At 45.9% G+C, this 17,849-nt stretch overlaps 1 protein-coding gene across 2 annotated transcripts in view; it reads right to left on the bottom strand.

Annotated features, from left to right (window-relative positions):
- Window positions 1-17,849, bottom strand: part of SCUBE1 (signal peptide, CUB domain and EGF like domain containing 1) — a 258,064-nt gene that overhangs the window by 83,352 nt on the left and 156,863 nt on the right. For both annotated transcript variants that reach the window (XM_036761573.1, XM_036761572.1), the window contains exons 5-6: window positions 5,949-6,074; window positions 69-185 (exon numbers count right to left, since the gene is read on the bottom strand). In XM_036761573.1, the coding sequence (XP_036617468.1) occupies window positions 69-185; window positions 5,949-6,074 (243 nt within the window). The remainder of the gene's footprint in view (window positions 1-68; window positions 186-5,948; window positions 6,075-17,849) is intronic.

Below are 17,849 nucleotides of genomic sequence, written 5' to 3'. Positions count from 1 at the left end.
GGAAAGGGGTCCTTCTCTCCTATCAGTGGCAATGTAACAACATTGGCTTCAAATGGTGTTCTACTTACCAATGCATGTCCGGCCATCGGAGTGGAGGGCATACTTCTGATGACAGCCACATACAGGCCCCGTATCAGTGTCATCACAGGTGTGCTGGCAGCCTCCGTTTCCATAGTTACAGGTTACTAGTTATACCCAAAATGTACGTGTGTATATAAACAGAATGATAACAAAACGATTAGTTTGTGTGTTTGTCTTGTGTTCTTTTTATAATAATAACTATCATTATTTTATGGTCTTTCAAAGCAAAAGATAATTAACATTGTGAAGATTTCTTTTTGGTTAGATTAATATCACCATCTTTTTTCATTTCCCTGACTGCTTCTCAGCTATATATTTTTAAAGAAAATCTGAGGCTCTTCTTTCATTAAGAAATTGGGATGGGACATGACTGAATAATTTTAGCTTGCCCCACACTTCCTAAAACCTCTGAAAATACTCCTTCCTCATCAAGGGGAAAAACAACTCTTGCCATCTCTATAAAGTGTTGGAAGGAAAGGAATAAATGGTCTGCCAGTGAGAGTTAGATTTCCCAACTGACGCTGAGAAATTCTCTTCTTTCCTGATGACCTCCTCCTATGCTTGAAGAAGAACAGATCTAAGTCATAACAACTCCAATGTTAGTTCCAAAATCTAGTGCAGCTGAAGGCAATTCCACCTAGAGCTCTGGAATGTTCTTATAATGTGTCATGCTTAAGACACGTGCCATATGATACTGTTATGCATGGATTGAAATATTCCAAGAAATAGATTAATAAAAGTTTATTAATTTGGACTAGCCATGGGTGGAGTGAGATGGCAAAAAGTCTCCCTTCTGCTTTGTTCTTAAAGAAATGCACTTTTACATATATTAAGTTCCAAAGAAAGAGACAAAAGGAAGCATTTATAGTAAGCAGAACTAGGATAAAAGAGTGTTTTCTAGCAGGGTTCCTTAAGGGACCAACTTTAATGGCTTGCTAATAATTATTTGAAATGAGCATATTGCTCATTTGTTTGAGGCTGATGCTTCTAGGGTGGCTTTAGGTTGCTTCAAAATAGTTTGTCTTCTTAAGTAACTTCCATCCTCCTTCTTCCCTCCTCTACTTTTTAGTGACATTTTGCCCTTAGCCTTGATTTGCTTGGCCAACCTTTTCCTTATGGATAGTGGAAAGGTAACCCTAGTCCCTATCCTAATTACCATCTTTCCAGATCGTTGGCATTTGAATTGACTAAGTTTTATCTGATAAATCTATTAACTTTTTTAGCTACTCAGAAATTATTAGGTGGTCTATCAGAAAAGAATAATTTGGGGAATTTGAGTGGGCATTATTTTCACTGAATGAAGTTGCACATTTCAGTCAAGAGAAAAATTCATGAGTGTCTAAGTCTATCATAATGCTCAAGAGCAAGTTTCATGAAGAAAAAAATGGCTCAGAAGAGAGGGATCACTTCTACTTTACTCTTTTACGCTTCCCCGAAGTGCCCACAGCATACCAGTTGTACCATGAGTATGACTTGTCATGGTCTCCAGCTCCTGTATGAAGCAGGCCAGCTCCCAGCCTTGCCTACTCTATAGGAGGGCCAAAATCACAGAGGCATGGTTCTTCAGTCCTAGAGAGCCAATTTCCAAGGCTAAAGTCTTTGAAAGATAAATAGGAAACCAACTCAATGGCTGGAGAGTTTTTGTTTGAATAGCAAGGGCCTTGGTTCTTTCCTTTCATTGCCTGTCTGTCCACTTTTAGCGCCTGATGGGTGGAGCTGATTGCTCTGGGACCAGCTTTCTCTTGTCTCCAACACAGCTGCATTCTTGACCAGGAAGTAGGCTGGCTACTGGGGGCTCCAGAAATCCTCGGGTGAGGGGGGCAGGCCCAGGAACAGAGACGTCATTGTTGGCTTGGGAAAATCCAAGTACCTTTCGCATAATTTGGGGCTCTGAACAGAAATGGTGAGCAAAGCTCTGAAATGCTGCCAATGGGGTTTTCAGTGTCTCTTATCTTTCCCATATGTACACGTGCACAGCAAGGGAATGCAGATTTGCAGAAAGAACTAACTTGACTAAGGATTGTTGACTCGTTTTGCAGCAAAGTTTCACCTTCAAATGCCCGCTGTCCCCTCCAATAGAATCTAAGCCTTATATTAAATGCCTTCTATGTGCTTGCTTTCTAGTACTATGCCTCATGTTGATTTTGTATTGATATCCCCGTGTATGTGTTGTTTCCCTCAATAGAATACAAGCTCTTTGGGGGTAGAAACAGTTTTCTTTTTGTCCTTCTATGTCCAGTGCCTAGCAAAATGCTTGCCACATAGTAGGCACTTAATACATACTTGTTGAATTAAACTAAATTAATTGGGTGATTCAACACCCTGCCCAGGCCCCTCATGGGGAGACTGCTCTTCCTACAACCCTGAGGAATTTTTCTCCCACAGTGCTTTGCTATGCAGGGAGCTGTGGTTTGTATCACAGATGCTACATGTGGTCTTACTGAACTTCTTGGAAATTAGGGCTGTTATAATTTGGAGAGTACCTTACACAGTGTCTTCTTCAGCAGCCCCAAAGGGCCCCAAAGGGCTACCAACTACAAGTCAGGGCAGTTGATCTTTGGGAACAAAGCCTTTCTCAATTTCTTGGGCACCCTGAAGGTAACATATAAATGTGGGGAAAGCCTGAACTGGGCTGAGGCCACTGTGTGACACAGCAGTGAGATTCTGAGGAGCCTGGCTACTTGGGTGGCTTCCTTACCCATCTGTTTTTGTGTTCCCTTTATTGTGTATGTTTCTGGGGAGAGTCTCATGCAGCCACTTGGTGATGCTGGGCACGGAGCCATCTTTTAGGTACAGAGAAAATGAAAGGGGTAGGTGATGTTGCTTCTCTGTTCTAAGGTCAGTGGTAGCTTCATCCCTAATACCACCTTCTAAACCCCTCCTTCTTTTCCCTTTTTCAGGTGGTCAGACACTCTTGTCGTCAGTCGTTTTAGACTTCTGACAGATTAGCTAAGTGTGAGGGCCAGAAGATCAGATGTATTGTGCACTGAAACCACACAGACACTGACCTGAACCTGGCAACTGCCTTTACTAGTGAGCTCATTACTGACGAGACCTCCATAGCAATGGTGTAGCTCCAGAAGCCTCTGCTTCTCCCAACTTGGCCAGTGAAGGCCAATTCTACTTTACTTTTACTCTACCAGTAAAGGGCCAACTCAGTCTCAGCATGCTTAAGGCGAGGAAGAGGAGGGGAACAGAATACCTTGGTTTGCACTGGAATTTAACTAATGTGCATTATGAATAATTGAGAAAACCTACCCTTAGATTCTCATAGCTCTAGGCTAATGGAGACAAAGACAGGCTGCAAATGTGAAGTCTTATCTTCTGGGCCCAACTTTGGGCTGTGGAATATCTGCGAGGCCTCTAATGATCTCAAGAGATTATGGGAAATTCTCCTTGCCCTTATTTTTATAACTCATTTTAATTAATTGCAACTGGGTAAAAAATGAGCATGTGTGATCCAGCCCTTTTAACGTGGGGGAAGACAGGCAGGATATGATCACTGGAATTCCAGAAAGGTTGAGGAATACTCTTTTGGAGATGTGCCTGAACAATGCAGGCATCAGCCTATCGTAGGAAACTATGAATATTACTTTTTCTTGGGTTGTCCATAGTAATCTTCTGGGCCAAATGGCAGGTATTAGGTGAATAAAAGCCTCGTTTAAAGAATGTCCAGAGCCAAAATGACTTGTGTTGAGGCTTACACCTCGCTCCTTCTACTCCACAGAGTCCCTGTTCAGTGATTTACTTAGACATTTGCTTTCTCATTGTTTTCAAACAGCAAAGGGAAGTTAAGTGGTGCCATGTTTCTTGGGAAAGAACCATCTACAGCTGGAGGGTTGGCCAATAAATTGAATGGTGGCCAGAGGAGCAAACATCTACTTTGCAAAACACATTTTCAAAGGTACAAGATAAATTGAATAAGGATGAACAATGTACAGCTCCTTATAGATGTGTGACAATGTTTACCCATAACTTTTTCTCTTTTTTGAATTTGCAAAGGACAAATGTTTTCCTGTATTAAATTATAGGTATGTGTCAAGGAAGGTTATGCAGCTAAGCTATGGGGGATGGGAGGGTAATGGCTCTGGCTAAGATTTTTCTTGGTCCTGCTGGGACTCCGTGCAGCTAGCACACAAAACGAGAAGTGGGGCTTTTCCTTCCAATGTTTGCAAACCAGCTGGCATCAGAAAATTGTACATTTGGAGGATAGAGAAAGGAGTCAAGTCACTGAAGAACATGGTGGCTGCAGGGGCCCGATGTTCCCCTAGCACTGGGAGTGTTCCTTTGGGGAACCTTTGATGCTGGGCTATGCTGCCAAGTTCCTCAAGGTCTGGGACCAGGATGGCAACAAAAGGATTTATCAGTGGTGAATCTCTCCCAAGATTAGTGACAGACCTTCTGGACCATTCCCTTTTCCTTACAGTATATCTGTGGCAAAGGTGTGTGGGGGGGGGTTGGGGGCAATTTGGCCTTGAAGACAGATGGGAAGAGTCTCCCACCTTGTGAAGATGGGCTGACTTCAAGCCAGCATATGCTATCAGCCAAGAAGAGGCCCCCATAAGTGGATGGAGCTGGAAGATGGTCCTTCCTGATAAATTTTTTGTCAGATCTTGTCTGTGGATAAAGCTCTTTGGTAGATGGGTGCTGAGCAAGAAACATAATTACTCCTTATTGCTATATGTTCTTTAACTTGGCCATCTTCACTGAGGTTCTATTCCAAGGCTTCATCATGTTAAAGGTGGCCATGGAATCTAGAAGCCTACTCCAGAGAAACCCAAGTGGTGATGGGCTATCCCAGGCTGGAAGGACTTTGAAACCTGTCCAGCAGTGATGGATTGTGGGCCTGCCCCGGTAGGCCAAGTGTGGCTAAGTTCAGAGAGGCATAGCCTCACTAGCCTGGATTCAGGATGCCAACAGCTCTCAAAGGCCATCTATGGATAGGGTATAGAAATAAATTGTAATCTAAGACCATGGAGGGCAGGGCATATGCTGAGGAAATCGCAAGTCCTGGAACATCAAAGTCCTAGCACCTCATGGGCTAAGAAAAGAAGCTCCAATCTAGGGACCTCTCCAGCCAGGTATCTGGAGCCAGAATTTGGGATGAGAATTTCAGATACATACAAAGGCCAATTGAATGGGTATCCTCAGGCTTATGAGCTTTCCCTCTCTCTCAAATACAAACAGGGACTGTGGAACCCCATGTTAAAAGGTGAGGTCACTTCAATGTGGTGAGCTCAGTGCTACGTTTGGCCTCTTTGTCTTACTTGAGGGTTTCCTGGTCCATGCTCCAATACTGTTTATTCCCGAGAACCAATAAGAGCTCTGGAGATATAAATCACAAGTCCTGGTCAAACCTTTGCTTTTCATGCCTTCCTGTTAACATATATGTCCCTCCCCCTTTTGTTTCAGCCTGGCTCTACATACAGAGATATCAACTCATCTGGGTCCCAGGTTTCATAGTCTCCTGTGGGAGTTCCATTTATAAGAGAAAACATTAGCCCAGGGTCATTTCCTACTTCGGGAGGATTTGGGTGGAGATTTTATGTCTAGAAAAGAGACACTACCGAAGTTCACTCTGCTGTACTGCATTCCCACTCCCAAGGACAGATGTTGTTTCAAGGAAAAAGGAAATGGGGAAGTAGCCCCTCAAAACAGCAGGAACCAAAGCCTTTATGGACTAAATCTTGGAACTTATGCCTAGCCCATTTATTATCAGGCTACAAGTCACCCCTACCCCACGGCTAGCTGGTGATCTTGGTCTCTGGAAAGCAATGGCAGCATGAACAAAGCAACACAGAAACACTTTTCTTTGGCAAAGCAGACAGGTTGGGGGGCATTTGACACATCAATCTCCATCTACCTACGTGTGCAGTCCCTCTGGTTTTTGGCAAGTTCAAAGCCAGGCCTACATTCACAGGCAACCCCACCTTTGGGCGTCTCCCGGCAGATATGTGCGCACCCATGATCTTTGTTCATACAGTTCATACCCTCTGAAAAGAGAGAGAGAGGAAGAGAGAGCGAGAGAGAGGGAGGGGGGAGGAGAGAAAAACAAAATTGGGCTGAAAAGATATTGCCAATTAAATTTAATCAATGACACGGCTTTATTTTTCTACCATCTGCAGAAGTCCTCCCCCTTGCCCCTTCCCCTCCTGCCCTCCGGCATTGATGGTGTCTCTGTTAGTGGGTAAACTATCATCACAAGTCAAGCTTATAGTCAATCTGGCTTTTCTGTCAGTAATACTGTGGCACCCTCTGAGATCCATTGTCCTGTCTTTTTGGCCCTGGCCATTATGTCCATGGGCCTCATTTGGGCAAATTGTGTTTATCTCTATAATTTAAACTTGTGGGGACAGAATAAAAGAGCAGATGAAGATAATATGGGAAGTTTCAAAAGGAGTCAGGAGCCATTAGATTTGAGCCCAGCAGCCATGCACATTTAAGTCATTGAAAGAATGGCTTGCGGGCATACTCTCTGCACACGTCAGGTGCTAAGAGAAACTGCCCTCCTATACTAGAAGAAATGGATGTGCTTCTTGGCACGGTGGCCAGCTTGCAGGATGCCACATCTATCTGTAGTGCTAGTCCCTGCAGGGCTTCCTGGGTCAAGAGTCTTCTAAGTTCACTGCTTTTCAGCACCAAGGGCAGCTGCTGCTCAGACTTTAGAGGAGCTGGGGCTGCACTTGCTTTGGTCAAAGGGATTTTCCAGCTCTCCCATGTTGCTGGTCATGGAGACCTCAAGGCCTTATTACAACTTCAGCTTCTGCTATGGGCCCAGTTCTTGTTCTACCTGATTGGGGCTCCATTTGTAGTTGGATCTCGCCTTTCTGATAGTCGTGAATTAGATTGAAAATCTGTTTCTGGCTAACAACTCATATGAAGCTATGGTGCAAAGAGCCCTGGGCCCTCATTATGAGGAAGAACACTGTCATGCCTGTCACCAGCTTGCTGTGGGACCTCATCCTCTGGAGAGCTTGAGTTTTCCTATCTTTAGAACAAGAAGATTGGACTAGATCTCTTTAAGGCTCCTTATAGTTCTGCCATCCTGCGATTTTATTTGCCTTCTACTCCTTGTCTTTCTTGTTCTATTGGCCTGGCTACCTCCTCCCCTACCTCCTCCTCTTCCTCCTCGGTCTTGTTAATATATTGTCATTAGCTGTGAATTCCTTCCTAGGTTCTAGCATCCTTGCCCCACTATGTTGTGCATTTGATGGTGGCTCCACACTTTGCTGGGTCTCCAGTTCTCCCAATGCTTGCTGTAGTTCTTCATATACCTTGTAGTTCTGTCTAACCCTGGAAGGAAACTTGGGATGCTATGTCATTCAAGTGGAGCACCTGGGGTGAATCTACCTGAATTTACAACTTGATCCCTGTGTCACTTAAGTCCTTTGAGGCTCATTTTACCATCTGTAAAATGATAGTATTGGAACCTCAAAGGTTCCTTCCGGCCTCAAACCTATGATCCTAAGTATTGGCATTTTTGCTCAGAATCTGCATAGTCCTTGGAACTCAGCTAATGAATTTGGTACCTGAGCAAGAAAACAGGAATTGTAACAGGAAGTCATTGAACTGTCCTGGGCTACAGTGGGGGGCAAGGAAGGGGAGGAGTAGGCAATTGATCTCTAAAGGGGGTTTTAGCTTTATATTCTGTCCCTTAAACCAAAGTCATGGCACTGAGGGAAGAAGACAGGTCACAACTACAAACTTCAGTGGAACAATAATAGTCAATGTTCTGTCGTGTGTGTATGTAGCTTGTCTGCAGCATCACTGGTTTTCCTTCATCATTCTAGAAGCTTCTGGGCTGTGGCTGTCCCTCTGTGGAGTGGTTTGGGAGGCCTGAGTAAAACCAAGTTAAGGAGAGAGATCTTGCTTTCCTTTCTTCCTTCAGGGGAAAAAGTCCTCCAGACATAATTGGAGCATGGTGTGTGGGGGAAGAGCACTGAGCTCTGGAGTCAGAGGACCTGGGTTTGATCCCTGCTTCTGCCCCTTATTCTCTGTTGTGCTGGGCAGGTTTCTCTCTCACTCTGGTGCTCTCTTCTTCTCAGTAAAATGATAGCAACTTCTATGATTATCCACTGTTTTGGATTCTCTGTATTGTAGTTCCCCTCCCCTAGCATGAATAATGAGGTGTAATCCTGATCAAGACCAAGTAACCAGGACAGTTTTCCAAGCCTGGCTAGAGTTTGCAGCTCAGTCCCCAGTGGCTTGTGGATTTTCTATGCCAGTAAGTTCTCCATTTTAGATTTTTGAGCTAGGAAGCACTCCTGCCTCTGCTGAGAAGAGGCCTCCCTTTGCCCTCCTGTTTAGTAACTAGCTTGAACATTAGTCCTAACACTGTGTGGGTCTCCATCACTGTTTGTCCCAAAGAGGAGAACCAGCAAAATAAGGGTCAACAATACAGTGAGGAAGGGCTTCCTAATCAAAGCAGCCTCACAATGGAAGCCCTGTAAGATGGGGGTGTTCAAGCAGAAGTTAAATGGACACCCATTAGAGATTCCATAGAGAAGAGTCATTCATCTGGTGGGGAACTTGATGGAATGGTAGAAAAAGGACCTCAGATGTCATCTAGCTCACCCCCATTTGAACAGGAATTCACCCAACAATTTCTCCAAAAAGGGATCATGCAGCCTCTACTTGAAGACTGCTAGTGAAACAGAACCCACTACCTCCCACTTTGGGATGGCTCTAATGGCCATCCAAAGGTGATGGGCATGTTCATGATCTTACCAAATAGAAAGATGTTTTCCCTTACATTGAGATGAAATCTGCCCCTGAAAGTTCTACCCACTTGCTACCAATTCTATCTTTTGGGAATAGACAGAATGGATCTAACCCCTCATTCACGTGGCCACCCCTCAAATGCTTGAGAAGACAGTGGCCATCATGTTTCCCTTAAGCCTTCTGTCTTGAGGCCAGGCATCCCTAGTTCCTTTGAATGATTGTCACCCCTCATCAGACTTCCCTCTTTCTGTCAAGGGCATCATCATTCTTCCAAGTTCCTATGACTGCAGCATTCTTCTTAACTTCTGACTCTCCCTTAGCCTACAAATCCAATCACTTGCCAAGACTTGAAATTTCCAGCTCCACAACATTTCTCATCACTGCTCCCTTCTCACTCCTCACCCAACAGCCACCTCGCTTCCTCATCACCTCTTGCCTACAGTGTTGTACCAGCCTCTTAATTTGTCTCTCGATCTCAAGTCTGTCCTCATTCCAGTCTCCCTTCCATGAAGCTGAAAGTGATTTCCTTGAAGCATACATATGACCATCTTGTGCCTCTACTCATGAATGCCAGCAGCTCATAATTGTTTCTAGAACAAAATCTAAACTCTGGCTTTGAAAGCACTTTCTAACCTGGCCTCAGACTAGTCTCTCCTGCCATATACTCGACTCCCCTTCCTGTCCTCTGTGGTCCAGCCAAATTGCCCTTTTCTGTGTTCCTGACAGATGGTGCTCCATGTCCTATTTCCATCCTTTTGCACTGGCTGTCCCTCATGCCTGGCACACATCCTCTCCTCACCTCCATTTCATAGACTTCCTTCAAGGCTCAGCCTTTCCTGGTCACCCTGACTGCTAGGCCCCTCTTTCCCAACTCCTCATAATATACTTGTAGTGTACATGTGGTCTTCCTTGGCAAAATGCTAACTCCTTGAGAGCGGGGACTGCTTCTGTTTTGGTCTTCATATCCCTGTCACCTCACACTGTGACTGGCATGTGCCTGTTAATTATTTGGCAATGGCTAGTCCTTCCACTGTCCTGTATGCCTACCTCCCAATGTTCTGAGGCAACTTGTTCTATTTCTCCAAAGTGAGAATAGTATTCTGGCCAGCTGAGATCTGTCCAGAGTGAAGGATCATGGGAGTATCACTGTCCAAGTGGTGTCCTGGGCCCCTCGCCTCTCTTGATGCAGCCTCAGATGACATTAGCTCTCTTGGCTGCCACATTATACTGTTGACCTCTGACCCATTCTCCAACTTTGAGCCTCTGGGATTCTATGACTGTTTCAGATGATCATTCTTATTTTATACTTCCCAAATGTAGACCTAACCTCTCAGCCTATGGCTCCCAGCCTAGGGTAAAAAAGGTCACCAACATAAATTGCTCAGTAGTTCCAGTTGGGAAGACAAATATTAGACTTCCAGCATGACTTACTTACCTTCCTGGGGTGGCCATTGTGTATGCCTTGTACAGACTGAAAACAGCCAAGCTTATGCTAAAATGGGAGTGAGATGCCTTGGAGTGCTTCCTTACCAATTCTGCAGGGCATTGGCCAAAAGAATGAACACTTTAGAAGGGTAGATGAATGCAGAGTGAGCCAAACCAAGCCACACCATAGTCAGGGAGACTGGGCAGGAGAGCTGGCATGGATATAAATCTGACTGCATTCAGAAAACTGCCTCTAGTATTCTCCCCAGCCCTTGAGGCACCAGAAGACGGGATGGTTCCAAAGGAACATCCCAGGATACACTTTTAAGAAATAAGCCTTTGGGGAATGTTATTTACCTTGAATTCTAGCGCACATACACCACACTAATAGAAAGCCGATGGGAAGAAACTTGACCTCTCAGACTTGCCTACTGCTCTTCACTCTGATCTCACAAACAAACTCCAGATATGACTTTTCCTTATTGATGAGAAGGCATCTTTTGACACTGAGCACTGGAGATCACAAGGCAAATGAAAGATCAGAAACAGAACTCCCCAGGATCTGTGATCTATACAGGCTTGCAGGAGTGAGGAGCATTTGGCTGGGCAGGGTAAAGAGCATGCCATGGGGAGAGGCAACATTCAGTTCTTTTCAGATCAGTCCACTCCATTTCAGTGGGATGAAGAACTGGAACTAGGCCAGGGAGACCAAGGCATTCTGGTCTTTGGACTTCTGGCATTAAACTTAGAGAAGACCAATAGCACTTTCAAACCTTAATTAGCATGGGTACAATAAAGCTGGCATTCAGTGACTAAATTAGTTAAGACAAGATGCTACCAGATAGCAGATAGCAGGCAAGTTAACTAACCACGGCAAATCCCCTCCCTCTCTGGGCTTCAGTTTCCTCATTTGAAATAATCATTGCGAAAATTCATATATATATATATATATATACACACATATATATGTATATATGACATATATATCACATATATGACATATATATATGACACTTTAATGTTTACTAAACCTATATGATTTGCTATATGATCTCATTTGATAACCCTTCGAGGTAAGAAGTACTGGCGTCATTCCCCCCATTTTAGAGCTGAGGCCACTGACTGCTCCAGATAGGGCTCAGGGATCTGCTCCAGGTGGGGCCCAGGGATCTGCTCCTGATGGGGCTCAGGGAGCGGCTCCTGACTGTTCCAACAAGAGGTGGCAGAAGCTGGATTTTAACCTAGGGTTTGTCAATCAGTTGGTCCACAAGGCTGATGATCTGGAGCCCTTTCCATAAACCATGATCCCTGAATTAAACGAACTTCAGTTCTGACTCCTAAGATCCGGTGAAAGATAACCCACTCCCACTGAAGGGAGGACACCTCATTTTCTTGAATGTTAGTTGACTCCGAAAAGAGAAAGGCAGTTAAGCAGTGGGATTAGAATGAGCGCCCTTTCCTGAGGCAGAGAGGAAGGCCTGGAGAGGCAGGGAGGAAAGGCATTCATTCCATGAAGGAAAAGTGATCAATTAATCCTATTGGGCAAATAATCATCAGCCGCCTTCGATTTAGAAAGTGTTGTGCCAGGTCTTAGGGCAAAACCAAAGATAAAGGAGCCCAGGCCCTCCTCTGGAAGGACTTCTGATCCAAAGCCTGGAGCTGTGGAATGGGACCCAAGCATCAAAAGAGAAAGTGACCATTACAAAGAAGAGGCGCAAGCAGCTCCTGTTTCTACAGCATAGTAAGGATTTACAAAGGACATTGGAGAGGGGAGGGATATTATCATTGTTATCCCACTTCACAGATAAGGAAACTGAGTCTTAGAGAAGTCCAGGGAATTGCCTGGGTGCTTGGGAGGCACCCAAGAGCCCAAGAAGGGCTGAATCTCCCGCATGCTCAAAGCTTCTCTAAGGAACTATCCTGTCAGGGCTGCGAGAAACACCAAGGACCGGGCACGGGCTGCCCATACCCTGGCCACAGTGGTATGGTTACCGAAGCTGATATTTATATGGTGCTTAGGGTTTACAGAGACAATGGGATCCTAGATCAGGAGGTGGATCTTCATGGAGCTTCCTCCCTTTACAAGTGAAGACACTGAGGCCCAGAGAGAGGTGCTGACTTGCCCAGGGTCACACAGCTAGTATGGATCTGAGCAAGAGTTCAAGTCAGCTTTTCCTCACTCCAAGCGCAGCTCATCATCCATACTGCCAGCCACAATCTCACCTGATCGCCGCAATCACCATGTGAGTTAGGTATTATGGGTATTATTCCAATTTGAGAAATGAGGAGATTGAAGCTGAGATGAATGTCTGAGGTGGGATTTGAGCCAAGACCTTCCAGCCTCCAAGTCCAGGCTTTGACTCTGCCAACTACTCATCCTCTCAAATGACACAATTCTCCAGGGTCCCACCTGACATAGGGGAACACAAACACATATAGATGCATGGCAAGCTCTACCCAGGGATGGAGACCCCCTCGTTCTGCCACAAACAAGTCTCCCCCAGTTTTCTCCTGCCTTCCACAACCACCACAGGGTCTAACACCAGCCCCTGTGTCTGGACCTTCTTTGCTTTGATAAGGTGCCTCATGGCAGCCTCAGGGGGATGAAGGCTTTTAGTTACCTCTCTGCCCTCACAGATCTATTATCCTGACTGCATGGCAGAATGGATTTCACGGAAGATTTCTGAAAATATTAAGAGATGAGGTGAGGAGGATAATATCCATTCAAACCTAAAAGAATATTTTGCAGCTAAGTAAAATATTTGCCCCTTTCCCCCAGCAGAACACCTGGGTGGTGGGATTTGTGTTCACATTCTTTGCCCAGGACAATATCCAGATTGAGCAAACACATCTTCTGGAGGGGTTTTTCCTGGCATATCTTGGTCCAAACCCATTTGTTACCTGGGCCTCCCCACTTAAAGGGCCAGGATTGTTTTTACATCCCAGGTGAATCCATTTGAGATATTCAGCTGTTTGGAGGGCAGTGTGTGTGAGAGCAAGCCCTGTCTCAGAGGCTGAAGATCTGGGGCGGGGGAGTTCAGAGAATGCTCCATGGAGACTTAGGACATGGGTTTGAGACCTGACTCTGCCTCATCACTTCACTTAGCGTAATGGAAAGGATGCTGATGCTTGGCAGAGGACATGGGCTCCAATCCTGCCTTTGCCATTTCCTAACTGGCCTCTTGGGCAGGTCATTTCCCCGGGGCACCTTCTTCATCTCTTAAATAATTGGGTTAGAATAGACAAGGCCCGGTTCCTTCTAGGTCCAAGTGCTGTGGATGTTTCTGACCTCAGTTTCCTTATCTATTAAGTGGGAGCTTTGGAGTGGCTGATTTTGAAGTTTCCCTCCAGCTGTGAAGCTTGTCTTAGCCTGGGCTTATTCAGGAACATGCTTGGGGACCTCTCTGGGCCTCCTGGAAAGTGGAGAGGTCCAACTAGATGTTCTCTGTGCTTCCTGCCAGCTCAGACACCCTTGGCTTCAAGGATTAGGAAAGGTGAAAGACATTTGACTTATAAATCAAAAAAATTCCTAACAAGTGGCATATGGTTCTGAGAAGGAAATGTGATCTTCAGATGCATTGGAGACCACAGAAGAAGCGTTTTGTTCCTTTACAAACCCCAAGGGCCAGGGCCCAGGCCAAAGGAACGTGTCTGGCTAGAAGCAGCAGTAAGGAGAGAACACCGGGAGCCTGGGGGTACAAGTAGGGGAGAGGTCATGAATTGCAGCGGATGGAATTGGCCTTGCACGCCTCAGGTGGTCACCCTCCCCCTCCTCCCTCTTTGGGCAGAGGTGGGCTGAGCTTTTAGAGCAAGCCACAAGGGGCTGGGAAGTTTTTTTTGGGGGGGGGGGTTTCCCTGTTCCCAGCGCCTCCCAAGCCCCCAGAAATCTATAGCAGAATGGGTGGAGGGAGGTATACTTCTGCTTTTGGCTGTGGCCCCTGGTAGTGTCCCTGCCAGATGCTTGAAATGGAAATAAATAATAGCAACAAATTGGCAAAATGTCACAGACTCTCAAGAAGGAAGTTTCAGCTAGGCTTTGTGGTAGTGAGCAAATGGCCCTAGACCCTAAGGCAGAGAACTGGAGTTTGAGGACTGATTCTAGTACTTCCTAACTTACATGATCGGGAACAATTTAATCCCAGGGAGGGACTGTGGAAAAGGGGCAGTGGTGGAGTCAGAAGACCTGGGTTTAAAGTCTATTTCTTCCTCCTCCTACCTGAGGGAGCCTGGACAACTCACTGATCCTTCCTGGGCCAATTCAAATGCTAAAAAACAAAACAGAAAACCAAGAATGCTGGGAGAGATGCCCTCTGAAGACCAGCAGCAGCTCCTGAGACACCGAGGCCATGAGGGGTCCCTGCTCTCAAGGAGTTTACACTTAGACTAGATCTGTTGAGGAGGAAGAGGGCAGTCAGCCCTGCTGGGGTTAGGCAGGCTTGGGAGATGCTACACGTAAGAGAAAGAGAAGAAAGGGGAGGGGGAGTCACACTGCCTCTTTCTGGCTCTCGGTCTCCTCATTTATAAAAAAGGGGTACATTAGGTGACCCCTAGGTTTTCTCCTTTAAAACGGGGCTAAGAATCCCTGTTGTAACTCTGTTCCAGGGCTGTTGTGAGGAGCCAGAGGAGCCACAATGGGGTGAAAGCAAGTAGTGAACCTAACTCTTAGGCTTTAATAAAATATTATCATTAACATGGTCGTTAACCAGAGCACTGACAAAAATACTGATGGGCCTGGGCAACAAGACCTCACTTCAGGCTAACCTTGATCTTCATTCCAGCTCTTTAGGCATGGTTCTGCCTCATTCTGAACCCTGCTCCTGGCAGGCTTGGAGCTCGTGATTGTGAAGAGCTCCCTGAGGCCCAGGTAGGAGAAGGACTGAGCTCCTCTGCTTCTATGAAGCAGCTGCTGCGAGATAACCTTGCATTGCTTCACATTTTCATTAGTTATTTGGCTTATGAAATAAATGGTGTGCTTTATCAAGTTGGCAGATGACCTTGAGCCAAGGGAGGCATGTTGTGTTGGATGACAGAGGCAGGATTCAAAAGGTTATTGACAGACTAGAGTGATAGGCTGAATCTCTATGGGGATGGGTGTGGGCACGGGATGTGTGTGTGTGGGGCTGTGGGGGGACAGAAGGCAGAGGTCAGAGTAAAGGATGACTCTGAAATTATGACCCTGGGCAAGGATTTGGAGTATGGTGGTACATCTAGCTAGAATAGGGAGGGTTGGAGAACAGGTGAGATGAGAAAGATGGAAAAGCTCATGAAATATCCCAGTGGATGTCCAGCAAATAGCTGATGTCATGGTGCTAGGATTCAGGATGGATTAGGGCTAGCTTTATAGTTGTAGTAGTTATCTACAGAGATATAGGAATATAATATATAGGACCTGACAAGATTATGGAAAGGGACAGACAGACAGAGGACAAGACAGAGATAGAATAAGAGAGAGGGAAAGATAGAGGGGAGAAAGGGAAGGGGAAGGAGAGAGATAAGGGAGAGAAGGGGGGAGGAAGGGAGAGAATGAGAGAGAAGGAAGGAAGTTGAGGGAGAGAAGGAGAGTGATAGGAAGGACACAAATAGACAGACAGACAGACATTGCCTAGACTGAGCCTTTCAATTCAATTTAACAAGCATTTTTAAAGCTTTTGAGTGTATAGTAATAAGGCAGCAAGGTGGTGCAGTGGATAGGGTACCAGGCCTAGAATCAGGAAGACTCATCTTCCTGAGTTTAAATTTGTCCTCATACACTTACTACCTGTGTGGCCCTGGGCAAGTCACTTAATCTTGTTTGCCTCAGTTTTCTCATCTGTAAAATGAGCTGGAGAAGGAAATGGCAATCCACTCCAGTATCTGTGCCAAGAAAACCCGCAATGGGGTCACAGAGAGTCAGACACAACAGAGTGCATAGTAAAAGACAAGGCTACGGTCTGGAGCAGAAGAATCCTTCCCTTAAGTAATTTATATTCTATTGACGGGAACCCACACTTAGGGGCAGAAGGGGGCTAAAGAACCAGTCAAAGGGAATGAGGCAAAAGGAATAAGACAGGTATGAGAACCAGGACAGAACTTGAGGGGAGAAATGGTTTTTATGAGGAGGGGTAACCAACAGTGTGGAAAAACCCCAGTGTGGTTAAGCAGGCCAAGGATTGAGAACCAGCCCCTGGATCTGGCCATGAAACTACTGGTGCTGATCTTAGCGAGATCAGCGAAGGTCAAGGAGGAGGCCTTAGACAGCAGCGTGCAGGATGTGGAACGAGGACAGTTTGGGGTGAGGGGGTAAGAGCAGCAATAGTCTTTCCTGGAGTCTGGCTGCAAAAGGATGACAGCCTGAGGGGAGGGCAGGGTCAGGATTGTTAAGGATGTTTGAAATAGTGGAAAGCAGAGAATGAACTTAAGAGACCATTGATGAAAACTCTGGGAGGAGAGAAGAGAGGTTTGGGAGGAGAGCCTAAGTAGCCCTGACAAGAGAAGGGTCATCACCCATCTACTGGGATGCTAGGACAAAGGAGAGGAAGACTGGTGAAATGTTGAGGGAAAGCAGGGGCACCTGCCTGGTAGCTCTGAGTCCATCCAGGGAGAACAGGAGATCACCAGGCAGCAGGGAGGGCTGGGGAGGGACCACCCGCTTCTGCAACCATGAGGATTGCATTCAATCCTGACCCCATCTTTTGAAGAAGGACATTGGTAAATTAGTGCCTGTGTCCACAAAAGGATAACCAGGATGAGCAGGGGACTGGAGGGCAGGCCACAGGAGGGATATGTAGTCTGGCATAACACGTTAGTGGTCTTTAAATAGGCCAGGAGTAGGAGGAGTCAGACAGTGGAGTGATGTGAAGAAACAAAACAACAACAGATTCTTCATAACAATTAGAGCTATCCAGAAATAGAACAGCAAAGTGAGTTCCCCATCATTAGAGATTGTCAAGTTAGGGCAGAGACGTTGTAGAGAGGATTCCTGCTCAGGCAGAGTTAGACCAGATGCCTTCTGAAGACAGTTCTTTGGTTTTCTACACTCCTAAAGCCTAGTTTGGGCTCATCCAGCTGCATCTCGGCACGTCCCTTTGGTGACCCCACGAAGGGCTAAGCCAATTCTACTAGGAAAGAGATCACATTTCATGCAGTGAGCCTTAGGGATGGTTCGGTTTTGTTTCCAGGCATATTCTGGATAGCTTCAGAGAAAACGACTATTTTTTTTTTGCTCTGGCCCTAAAACAGCTTCCTTTGTGTTTGAATTGAAAAGTCTCAGCAAAACCTCAGGAGGCTGTGACCATGGAAGATGTAATTTCCCTTCGTCTGCATCCAGGCTTGGCCATGCAGACCTCCCTTTAGCTCTGGGGGTGGATGATCAGCAATCATCTGCTGGCCACACTACAACTGGTTTGCCTGGACGATTTCTGCTCATTTCCCCCTTATTAGACGATTCATCTAACTCAGATCTGGCACAACCCACGTGCTGATCCATGAGAAGATCCAGGCAACTGCTGCTGCCACCTTGGCTCTTCTCCCAAAGGCATTAGAGGCATGAACTGTCACTGAGCGTGTCAATGGTCATGGCCCCAGTGACAGTTTATGCCCCCAAAGCACGCTCTGCTTATCCTGGCAGTGCGGTCCAGTGGATT

Source organism: Trichosurus vulpecula, chromosome 5, assembly GCF_011100635.1.
Source record: "Trichosurus vulpecula isolate mTriVul1 chromosome 5, mTriVul1.pri, whole genome shotgun sequence".
In the NCBI taxonomy this organism is placed as follows: domain Eukaryota; kingdom Metazoa; phylum Chordata; class Mammalia; order Diprotodontia; family Phalangeridae; genus Trichosurus; species Trichosurus vulpecula.
Note: the sequence above shows the minus strand (reverse complement) of the source record. Positions and strands in the feature narration are given on the sequence as shown.